This window comes from Eublepharis macularius, chromosome 1 (assembly GCF_028583425.1).
Source record: "Eublepharis macularius isolate TG4126 chromosome 1, MPM_Emac_v1.0, whole genome shotgun sequence".
Taxonomy (NCBI): Eukaryota; Metazoa; Chordata; class Lepidosauria; order Squamata; family Eublepharidae; genus Eublepharis; species Eublepharis macularius.
In genome coordinates this window covers 142,579,321-142,591,338 of record NC_072790.1, presented here as the reverse complement: position 1 = coordinate 142,591,338, position 12,018 = coordinate 142,579,321, and the positions used below count along the sequence as shown (strand labels likewise).

The following is a 12,018-nucleotide window of genomic DNA, read 5'->3' as shown; positions in this document are numbered from 1 at the left end:
ATCCACACAAGGGCTCTGCTATTATTAGGGAAACCTTGCATATAAATGGAGAGCCTCTGCCAGAGAAAGTAAATCCTTGGAGCTCAGGATGGCTTGAAAGGTTGTTAGTTTAAAATTGAGAGCTGCAGGCAAGTATATTTTGTGGCTAGTACATCTAGCTATCCGTCCTCTCTGTCAGTCAGTGCCCATGAGAAACCATGAAGGTATTGGGCTGCACATCCTTGACCACTAAAGAAAAAGGGGGTGAGGGGTGGTTAAAGAGAAAGGGGCAGAAACCTGCTGCCTGGGCTTGTAATATTTTTGATCTTTAGTGAAATAGCAGGAGTGGAGGATGGAGTCCCCCTCCCCACGCTATAAGCGATGTCTCCCCCTTCACTGGTGGGAAGGCTATGAAAGCTGGATTCAAAATAGAAGCCTGCTAAAACACCTTACTGCTGGGCTTTGGAGTAGAATGTTAAAACATCCAACTCCAGTGCTATGGCCACACATCTCATCTATACCAAGAGCAAGTGATACTCCTCATTTGGGGGGAAAAGTGGTATTGTCTATAGGCTCCTCGGTGGAGGCATCGATGCTAGCTCACACATAACATTGAAATGTGAGATTAAAGACTCCTCATCATCTAAATCCAGATGACTGGGATCAAAACCGATGAGATGGGACAGATGAAGCTCCCAGAAAGGTGATGGTTGGAACTAAAGAGGTTGAAATCAGTTACAGCGCTGACACCAGTGAGAGGAGCGCCAATAAATGATTTGCAGTCTATGAAACTGGAACCGGCCGAGACTGGTAACTGTGTGAATGTGGGGCAGATTGTAGCCAGTTGACTAGGTCCTGCCAGATTTTCACAGTTGCCAGCATTGGGACTGCAGACCAAGGCGCAGACCAAGGCGCATATTGTAGAACCACTGCTGGTTCCCTGGGTAGCTAGAAACAAGTAAAGTCATCTAATGAACTATAATCCCCTTCATCTCCCTGGAAAAGTGGAAGGAGGTGGTGGAGGAGTTTGAGGTGGACTAATGACCTCCTCCTGCATAATAATGGGCAGAACTCCGGCTATACTCCAAGCAGCAGAAGCCAACCACATGAGCTCGCCAGATCTGACAGGAAAAAATAGTTGGAACCGACAGCTGATGTCTGTTTAGATCCTAAGATCCTGCCCCTTGGAACCGATGGTCGTGGTTCAGATTGGGCTGATGGCTCCATCACAGCAGATAACTTTACTGCCGGGTAAACGAGCCTGAAATTTTCTTTTGCAAAGTCGTTTTAGGCGAAGAAGCTCTGTCACTTCTGGCATCTGGCATGAATCAAACTGGTGGCTCCATCACGGCAGATGAGTTTACTGCTGGGTAAACGAGCCTGAGGGAGCTTTCTCCCAAACAAGCCTGAGGGAACTTTCTCCCATACAGCCGATACATTGTGGATTCCACCCAGAAACAGCACATAAAGATCACGCTCATCAATCTGAAGCATTTTATTTCACCTTGGAACATTTTCTTTCTTGAAGCAAGATGAAATTAAGAGAAACACGAGTGAAGAAAATCACAGTAAGTGAGGAGAAGAGCTAGGAAGAACCTCTCCTGAGGGCAGCAAAAGAAGAACTGAGGGAAGTGGGGGCGCTCCACCACTCTACCCGCGTTTCCACAGGAATTCCTGTGCATGCGCAGTGGAGGTGGAGCACCCCTTTACAGATTTTTAAAGCTAGAGAAATCTCTCCGTGGCTGGCCTGCGCGTGCACAGTCCCAGTGTGGGGCTGCACAGAAGGACGATGACGAACTAGCGCTTCTACATTCTTTGAACCGGGACAGACTTTGCCTTTTCTCATCCCCGATCTGTTTGAACTGGTGCATGAGCGTCATGCACTAGGAAATAGTACTAAGGTGGAGGGTAGAACCCCGGAGATCCGCTGAACCCACAGGAATAATACTCATACAGTGATTCATAAGGAGCATAGAAGAACCGGTATGGACTATGATGTGAAGCTGGCTCTACCCTATTATCAGTTTCAGCCAGATCCAAAGACCTCTTATGCCATTCTACAGGCTATAGTGGGGAAGATGGCTATGGAGAAACAGGCAGGGCAACCTCCATATCATCTGGTATCTCTCCCTCAGACAGAGACAGGGCCAAATTGGACTGCTATTAAGAAAGTGGAGACAGTGTTCTTGGAATCGTTAGAGGGCTTGAAACCACTGCTGTAGCCAGAGCGGAAGAGGACTTCTTCCTCTTTAAAGACTTCAAAGACTGTTGCTTCTCGGTGCTTTTAGACTTAAGCCTTGCCTTTTTGGAGGGCAGTTCTGATTGGCATCAAGATGGAACTGATACCTGTAGCACTAGAGCTGACTGGACCTGTTTATCGGTGCTCAGAGCTGAGCTTGTAAGAAGTACCAAGAAGGCCTGTTCTGGGAGCTGCAGTCCTTTTCCAGCAACATTGGAATTGTTGGAGTCAGATGCATCCTTCAGGGCTGACTCCCATAAAGCCGCTTTCAGGTGCGATGCTCTTTCATTGTACGCCTTGCGCTTGAAACTCTTACAGACCATAAACATTACAGTGCCCAAGCAAAGGAGACACTTCTTATGACCATCAGATTGAGCCATTTTGGTTTTGCAATGTGAACACTTCTTGAAGAGCCCTTTGGAAGCTGTGGATCCAAAGGACTGGACTCACATGGATTGATTGGAATTGAGGAGCTATTTTTGGATACGTCCTTCTTCAGCAACGGCTAAAGAAGAACTGAGAGAGGGAGCCGCTCGTCCCGCCTTTTATAGCTATGCCAGAAGGAAAAGCACACAAAAAGACTAGGTGAGCGTCTCGCACCTTTAGGAGCTTTGGAACGTCTGCGACAGGCCTGTGCATGTGCAGTTCCCATACGGGGCTGCACAGAAGACATGACGATGAATAAGGATATGCATACCTCTAACAGTAACGCTGAACATTTTAGACAGAAGCTCTGTTTAACAGGATGCCTTTTATAATGAACATAGGGTTTTAAAATATTTTTTCACAAACACACAGTTTACTTTCAGTCCCGCAGGATACTGCTGCCAAAGTAATGTTTTTAAGAATCTGTACAGCCAGATTACCAATGGCCAATCAGATGATCTGCTGGGAAAAAGGCCCATCTGGCCCCATCCACTTTCCAAAAACTCTTGGTAGGCACCATGGTACCCACAGATACTGCACAGGGGACCCCTACTGTAGATTTTTTCCACTTCACAAGTCTGATAAAAATTTTATGAAAGAATAAAGGAGAACTACTGGACTGTATCCCACAATGCATAAAAGAGCGACATGGCTTCAAAAGTATTGCACCAATTGGCATTACTGTAAATACTAACTCACTCAGCACATTTTTAAACTACAGAGATATCTCCATCAGAGATATGCCTAACCCAGCCAAAGTTTAGCACCTTTAATTTCAGCTAGGCAGAAGCTTAAATAACTTCTCTTGAAAATGTGATTTAATATTGATTGGCTTGTGTCCAAATCTGCAAGCCAGGAAAACATCTCTAGTTTAAGAGCTTATTTTCATATTCAACTTTGATTTTTTAGAAGAAAAATGCAGAGAACTGCTATACACCAATCAGCATACACTACAACCTATAGTATAGGGTATGGACCAAGAATGTTATTATGAAGTCAATAGATATGGGAAGGTAATCAAAAGATGAATCTGTTCCTGACAGATGTACTAGCTGCCATCTACCTAGAAATAGATAACATTATGGGAAGTGTTCTGGGATGCTGAGCTTTCTATAGTTTTTGATATTATTTATTTTGGACATTTACAGTACCACCCTAAGAACAGTTACACCCTTCTAAGTAGGGATGTGCGATTCGGATATCCGATTCCAGAAAGATACCTGAATCAGACCCAATTTGCAAAGATTTGGGATTTCCGAAACAGCCCCAGCATGCCGGGTCCGTTTCGGAAACCTCAAATCAAAGATTCCCGAAGCTATTTGTATAGCTCTGAGAAGCTTCGGGTAAAGGAGTTTAAATGCCCGTTTTTGTGCTGCTGGCACAGCAGCATGGAAAGGGGCATTTAAACTCCTGAATTAGCTGCTAGTCGGGGGTTTCCCCAACCACTGGCTGAGTGGAGGCTGCCGGGTTTAAGATGCCCCTTACTGTGCTGCTGTGAGAGGGGCGAGGGAATCTCCTCTCCTCACACCGGGAGCAGCATCCTGATGGCACCCAGTCTCCCGAGGCAAGAGAGAAAGGAGAATCTGCCTGTCCCTCACACCCAGTGCAGCAGGCTGGCGGCCACTCTCCTGATGTATGAGAGGGAGAGATTTTCTCGCCCCTCTCGCATTGAGTGAACAAAACGGCGGGTTGTAGGCTTAAGCCTCCACCTCGCTGCTGGGCTGTGCCTTTCACCCGCTGCTGTCAGGGCCAGGGATTTCCCTGGCCACGACAGCAGTGGGTGAAGGGGGCGGCAGGGTGGCGGACTTCAGCCTGCGCCTCGCCGCTGGGCACCTCATTCACCCAGTGCTATTGGGGCCAGGGAGTTCCCTGGCCCTGTCAGCAGTAGGTGAAGGGGGTGGTGGGGAGGCACGCTTCAGCCTGCACCTCGCCCCCAAGTGCCCTGTTCACGCAGTGCTGTCAGGGCCAGTGGGTAAAGGGGGCAGTGGGGAGGCGGGCTTCAGCCTGCTCCTTGCTGCCGGGTGCCTTGTTCACCCAGTGCTGACGGGGTCAGGGAGTTCCCTGGCCCCGGCAGCACCGGGTGAAGGAGGCAGCATGGAGGCGTGCTTCAGCCCGCACCTCACCGCCGGTCACCTCATTCACTCGGTGCTGTCAAGGCCAGGGAGTTACCTAGCCCTGCCAGCAGTGGGCGAAGGGGGCGGCAGGCTTCAACCTGCTTCTCGTCGCCAGACTCCTCATTCACCCGGTGCTGATGGGGGCAGGGAGTTCCCTTTCCCCGTCAGCAGTGGGTGAAGGGGGTGGCAGGGAGGTGGGCTTCAGCAGCTCCTTGCCACTGGGCGCCTCGTTCACCCGGTGCTGTCGGTGCCAGGGAGTTCCCTGGTCCTGTCAGCAGTGGGTGATGAGGACGGCGGGGAGGCGGGCTTCAGTCTGCACCTCATCCCCAGGTGCCTCGTTCACCTGGTGCTGACGGGGCAGGGAGTTCCCTGGCCCCGGCAACTCAGGGTGAAGGGGGTGGCGGGGAGGCAAGCTTCATCTCGCGTTTCACTGGGCGCCTTGTTCACCCAGTGCTGTCGGGGCTAGGGAGTTCTCTGGCCTTGTCAGCAGTGGGTGAAGGGGCGGCGGAGGGGGGCTTCAGCCCACGCCTTGCTGCCTTGTTCACCCAGTGCTGTCGGGGCGAGGGAGTTCCCTGGCCCTGTCAGCAGTGGGTGAAGGGGTGGCAGGAAAGTGGGGAGACAGCGGTGGGGAGGCGGGCTGCTGACCCGATGCCAGAGAGATGGAGAGAGACTCCCTGCCTCCCCACCCTGCTCACTGACCTGATTCCCTCCCCCCTGCATCGGGTCAAGAGGAAGCTGTGGGAGGAGTACAGGGAAGCTTCATTTCAAAGTAAGCCAAGAAGCAATTTCCAAAGCGGCTTGCCACTTCGGAAATTGCTTATTTCCAACTCTTTTTCTCACTTCGTAATTTAAACCGAATCTTTTTTTACTGCACACCCCTACTTCTAAGTCCATGAACTTTAACGGACTTCATAGAAGCATGTAACTCCACTTAGAATGGAATTATTAGCGCTCTATATGGCAGTATGGCTGCATAAAGACAGAATTATAGCTACAGTATGTAATATATCTACAAATATGCCCAGAAACAACAGCTTAGAGACATTATTTCTAGAAGCAAAATATTGCAATGTATTTATAACTTCTTGAAAAGTTGGATACTGAACTATCTAGAACAACCCATTAGGGTTTATGTTTTGCGGGACAGGAAATTCATAAAATGAATCAAACAAAATCTCACTCTGTCATATTACAGTTTCCACCTACTTGAATTCTTTAAAAAATGCTAAATATACAGTACAATAAAGCTATGGGAGTTAACAGCTGCAAACAATTCAAAGATGGAAAGAAAATATTTAAAGGAGAAAGGCATGGAGAAAGTTAGGCACACATCTTCAGCAAGTTATTTGCATGCTTACAGCAAAATTTAATGCATTATACACCTGACTTAAAACACTCCAAAATGACAAAGGCAATATCCAATTCATATTGGATCATTACTAATTTAAAGAAAAAAGAAAAAGAAAAAAAAGCAATAGGAAAAAAAGCATTGAAGAGAAAGAAATAAGAACATACCAAATCTAGAACAGAGATTGCTGGCATAGCAGTCTGCTGCAGGTAATAAAAGAAGGAAAAAGAAGATGCACAGTGAAAATAAGGGAAAATTGAGATATGCACTATGCCAAAAGCATTTTTCTTTGATTTGTTACAACAGCTGTATATTTAAAAAAGAGAACATGCAGCATTCGATACTCTAACACAGAACTGAAGATTGTCCCGAAATAAATCACTATAAATTTAAATAACTGCTTATTTCTATGAATTGCTTCTTTGCTTTAAGAGATGACATTTTAACAGTTCATTGTTATTTAAAATGTAAATGTGGTTTTCTGTTGTCAAAGAGCGGCATATTAATTTGCCTTCAGGTTTTAGATTTTATTCTTACCAGAAACAAACTACTATGGTTTTAAAGCTTACAAGACCTTTACAATACTTAAATCTTTTGCCCTAGTAGAAAAATATAACTGAGTGAATAAAGTCAAACGACAGAGCAAGCCAATTAAGAATATAATGCAATTCTGCAACTAGATTAAGTATGAAATGATAAATTTTTGAGTCTATAAAAAGCAGTTACTCTGTCAAGGACATATTTACAGCATTCATTTAATTTGTTTCTTAAGTGCAGTGTAGAGAACGAGCCACAACAGAACAAGCAAACAAACAAACAAAAAAAGCAAGGCATTGTTCAAAAATGCATAGAGACTGAGCCCTAAACATCTAGTACTTTCAACCCTGTTCTAACGGCAATAATAGCAGCTTCTATCTATATCAATATATCTATATCTATATAAATCAATGCCAAAAATAATCTGAGATAATCTATGGGCCTGTTAGCCTGGAGTAGCTCTACATTGTATCAAACTGTACATCTGACTATTCACTGGTGTCCTAAACATGCTAGTTTATGTTCTGCAAAAGCTAAAAAAGGTGTTTTGGAAGTTTTTCTTGTAAGTTTTGAATCAATTTCTGTGATTATAATACAAAGTTAACTGCATTGAAGAAAACCTTGATGCAGAAAAAAAAATATTACTCTTGGAATGAATGAACCAGTAATGCTTTGTCAAACAAGAGGTGATTAAGCTACTTCTGGTGGCACTGGTTTTATAAACAAAATAATAAAGACTCAAACTTACTTTTGAAAGTGTCAAGGTTAACTGTTCTTTTATTTTTTATCGTAATAAATTATAGATGTATGTATCATACCAGATGCCTGACTTTCCATGCTGTTTTTTTTTCCAAAAAGGTGACTGGAAGAAGGGCTATTCCCAGCTCAAGCTTTCTAGTTAGTAGCTTGTGATACCCCAATTAATTTAACAAATGGCGATAGATACAGCCAGGCTTCATAATTTACAATGAAAGTCAGGGACATTAAGACAGTCCAGTACTCCTTTATCCTGTAACCATATGTTATTTTTACTTAGACTAACTAACAGTACAGAAAAATTTGGGGGCACAATATTTTAAAAGGATTCTCATTTTACCCTTGCTCTTCTTTCAGCTTCCAGCCGCTGCATAATCAACATAGTGTCTATATCATCATCTTCTTCATCATCTTCATCCTCATCTTTTTGCTTTGATTCTTGGAGACGTTTTTGGAACTGCCACTCCAGCATGAGTTTTCGCAGGCGGTCATTCTCTTCAGCACTACGATCCGGCTTGTTTTGAAGTTCTTGAATCTCTTTGCTCAGCATGTCCACAATGTGCATCTGCTGTTGCTTCTCCAGCTTCTCCTTAGCATCTCTTTTCCAAGGATCAGGAGACAGGCTATCAGTAGAGGACAACTCTTCTTTGCTTATAGTGATGTATTGCAGATCTCTTCGCTCAATAGTTCGGGGCTGCTGCTGAGGCTGCAGTTCTCTAATGACAGTTTCCTGGGACCTCTGCAATGTTGAAGGCTTTTCTGGCTTTACTTGCTGAACAGTCACTGGAGGAAGTAAAGACTGAGCAGGAATTAGTGGTTGAGCACGCATTTGTCCCAGTTTTCGTTCCTGTTCCCGACGCTTCCTGTCACGCTCTTCCTCTAAACGAGCTTTTTCTTTCTCATACCACCTTTGATGTTCTTCTCTTTTTTTCCTCTCTGCAGCAGCAACCTGAGATGATGATTGTGTCCCTAACTGGCTTGAAGGAGGTGGAGGTGGTGGCAAAGGCAAATCCATCTGCAGTCCATCAAAGTCAGCTGCATAGTGTACTGGGGGTGGAGGGGGAGGAGGAGGAAGATCTGTTCTAGTAGTCTGGGAAGCTGCCAGTGATACTGGTTGAGAAGCTATAGGAGTTTTCCAGCGGCCAGGTCCACTTTTGGTTAAACAAGATCCAAGGGGGAGGGATTTAGTGGAATGGTTCAGATGCTCTTGGCTTGAGGTACTAGAATCCACAGAAGAATTCATCCATGGGTCACTATCAGATTTCCTATCAAAATACTCCACATCTTTTTGTATTACAACCTCTAATCGATTCCTTTCTGGCTGATAAACTTTATCATCTCGCAATTCTTCCTGAGAACGGGTTACACGCTTGAAGAAACGGAAAAAACCAGTTAGTTTTCATAATTTTACATTCATAATTTAACATTCATAACAGCAAAGACTACTGAATGACCCATTCTAAAGTTCTACCAAGATAGTGAAATGCTCACTCCCTGCCTTAAAATCAATTATTTCATTGGCAGCATGCTACAACAGTTCAAAGCCATGTATACAGTCTCTCATTCCAGACAAGTTATGCAAGCTACAGTAACTGAAAGCTGTAATACAGAATACAAAACTACTCTGGACGGAGGAGAAAGAGTTCATGCCATACACACATTCTCACATAACCTCCTAAGACAATGCAAACCAAACTGCCAGTCCAGAAACCTGCTCTCAGAAATATTTGGAGCTAGCACCTTACTGGAGTAACTGAAACAAGCTTCTCCAGTCGAGCCAAAAACTGCTGTGACAAGCTTCTTTCCTAATCACAATTAAACATAACAATTGCAGACGAAGTGGAGCCATCTGTTCACCCTGTTGTATTTCCCCTCTCTTATTAGTTTTCTTTCCTCCTGTGATAATGGGAATCATATAAGAAAGCATCTAATTACCAAATTCATTGTAAAATATTCCATCTGCATAGGTATGCTGGACTTTCATTCATTTGTTAGAACAATTGTGAAGAACTGTACAGCATAGCATTTCCATCTGAATACATGGCATCATACACACTTGACAAGTACCAATACATTCTGTAGAGCCTTTAATTTTAACTAAAGCTTCCCTATGCTGCTTCCCGGATTTATTTTAGACACAGAATTGACCATATGCAAAAGAAATGTAATTGGTGACTATGAACAAAGACATCTTATTCTGTGCTTCTCTATGACCTTGAGCTTGACCTAGAAAGAATGCCTTGTTTGGAATGAAAGAATTCCTTATGCTCTATTAGTCCAGAAACACTGAACACAAAGCAACTTGTGTCAGATGCATTGTGAATATGCTACTAGCAGATTGGTAATGACTTGGATATTTAAAAGTGAACATAGCTAAAACAAGCACCATATAGTTTGACAATAGTTAATGCAATTTTGTAGTACAAGGCTATAGCCATTCCTAAGAAGCAGATCTTTAGGAAAAAAATAAAGATGTCCCCAGTATAATTTTCATTACATGAAGAATTCCTGTGTTGTCAAATCAACTTCACATGTGTATTGTTAACTTTTCAAATAAGGTGTTATTGTATGGATGTTTCTGTAAGTTAATTTAGATAGAATATAAAACTTTAGTTTAAAATTTAGAGCTTTAGATTCAAATTTAGAAAATGACAATTTATTTGCTAGATTAATTACAGCTGTAGAAATTGGAGATGCTTTATCAATATTAACTACAAGAGATCATTAATCATACTGTAATTCTAGTTCCATAATACAATCTTGAAATCACTTAAAATTTAGTGTCTTAAAATTATTTCTGACCTGCATTGCAGTGCTGATATAATGGTTACTTTCTGTTGCAATTTGGGGTTTCTCTTCATAGTTTGACCACTGATTCTGAGCAGGACCCATTCTATCCTGGGACTTGGAGGCTGGGAATGTAAAATATTCCCTGGTGTAAGTTTGTGTTGGGATTGGATATGCTTCAGGTCTGGATGGTAGTATTTGTTCCTGTATAAATATAGGAATATCATACAAATTTGTACATTATATATTCACACACATACTTCACATATTACAAATATTTATTGGTAGAATTCGTGACTTGCTAGTTCTAACCTCTGTACAGAGATTTCCAGTAGAGACTGATGTTATCTTGTTAGTAGTCCCAGCCACATAAGCATTCTTGGTCCCAGGACTTGGAGGCTGATCTGAGGAAAAACAGAAAGTTGGGAAGCAGTTTTGTTAGAGAACTTTCTTAGTATATTCAAATAAATAGTCAAACTGTAGAATCAACTAGAGTTATTTGGCTTTAGTTACATCCTATTCATTATTTCAGAGCTAGTCAACTATCCTATCAAATGTAGCATATTAGTATTTTCTCTGAACATTCATTTGTAAGTTTTTAACTCAGCCTTTGAACAGCAAGCCGTTTTTTTTTTACAGTTTTAAACACCAACTATATTCTGCTTACTTGCTACATTGGGACTGGATCGGTGATCAGCTCGATTCTTCATCAGTCTGTCATCCCCTGGCAACTTCTTTGGTTCATTATATTCTGTCCAAGGCAGCTGAGGACTCTCAGGTGATCCATTCTGAGCAGAATTGTTATATAGCTCAAAACCTTCACTCTTTGGTCGGGGTTTGCCTGAACCACGGCGGTCTGAAACTGCAAAGAAGAAGAAGAACATTACGAATAATGCTTCTGCTACAATCATAATGAAATGATCCAACAAAGTATGAGTGTAAAGATACTCACAGATCTTTCATACTCTCACCCTCCCCTCCACAGCCCCTGAGACCTCAGAAAAGCTGTTGCTTTTCCCCACATGGACTAAAAGCCAAGCAACTCGGGGCGGCGGGGGGGGGGGGGCGAGACAATGAAAAGAGGGAACTGAGGAAAATCACTTCCATTTTCCTTTTCTGTCAGCAGTGCTTCTATTGGCAAGAAGCTTCATTGGTACATGGTGGAGGCAATTTCACCTGGGTCACATGCCTTTTTGTCCATACAAGTACCATGACTTTGAGCATCAGCTTTTTGGAGGCCTTGGGCATTGCAGGGGAAGAAGAGGAAAGAAAGAACTGTGTCAGCAAACAATCACCATCCCCTGGCACATCGCTGAATCCAATCCAATGTATGGAGCTGTTTTAAACACAGGGGCTTTAAAAATTGATTTACAATACAGCTCTAGAAACAAATGCAACATTCAACACACATTTAACACTTAAGTAAAAAAAGTTCTTTAGAGGCCATTGCTCAACACATTTCTAAAATAGGGACTCAGTTCAATTTTTTGTTTAAAATTATAGGTCTTAACAAAAATAACTGTCTGTAAAACTACATGAACACATGAAGCTACCTTATACAGAATCAGAATACTGGTCTATCACAGTCAGTAGTACCTATTCAGACTAGCAGCAGCTCCCCAGGGTCTCGGGCAAACGTTTTTCACATCACTAACTTCCATGTCCATTTAACTGGAGATGGTAGTGATTGGACCTGGAACTTTCTGCATGTCAAGTAGATGCTTTAACACTGAGACAGACAGCATATCTTGATCAATATAAACAGCATATGGTGCCTAGTACAATGTAAAGTTATTCCTTGTCTCTTTTCCGTCTACAGTATAACTTTAACA

General features: G+C 43.1%; 1 protein-coding gene across 15 annotated transcripts in view; it reads right to left on the bottom strand.

The window, feature by feature from the left end:
* The window catches only part of AFDN (afadin, adherens junction formation factor), a 223,718-nt gene that overhangs the window by 20,300 nt on the left and 191,400 nt on the right, over nucleotides 1-12,018 (bottom strand). For all 15 annotated transcript variants that reach the window (XM_054973994.1, XM_054974054.1, XM_054974089.1 and 12 more), the window contains 4 exons: nucleotides 10,854-11,048; nucleotides 10,499-10,590; nucleotides 10,202-10,390; nucleotides 7,740-8,768 (listed from right to left, as the gene is read on the bottom strand). In XM_054973994.1, coding sequence (XP_054829969.1) covers nucleotides 7,740-8,768; nucleotides 10,202-10,390; nucleotides 10,499-10,590; nucleotides 10,854-11,048 — 1,505 coding nt within the window. The remainder of the gene's footprint in view (nucleotides 1-7,739; nucleotides 8,769-10,201; nucleotides 10,391-10,498; nucleotides 10,591-10,853; nucleotides 11,049-12,018) is intronic.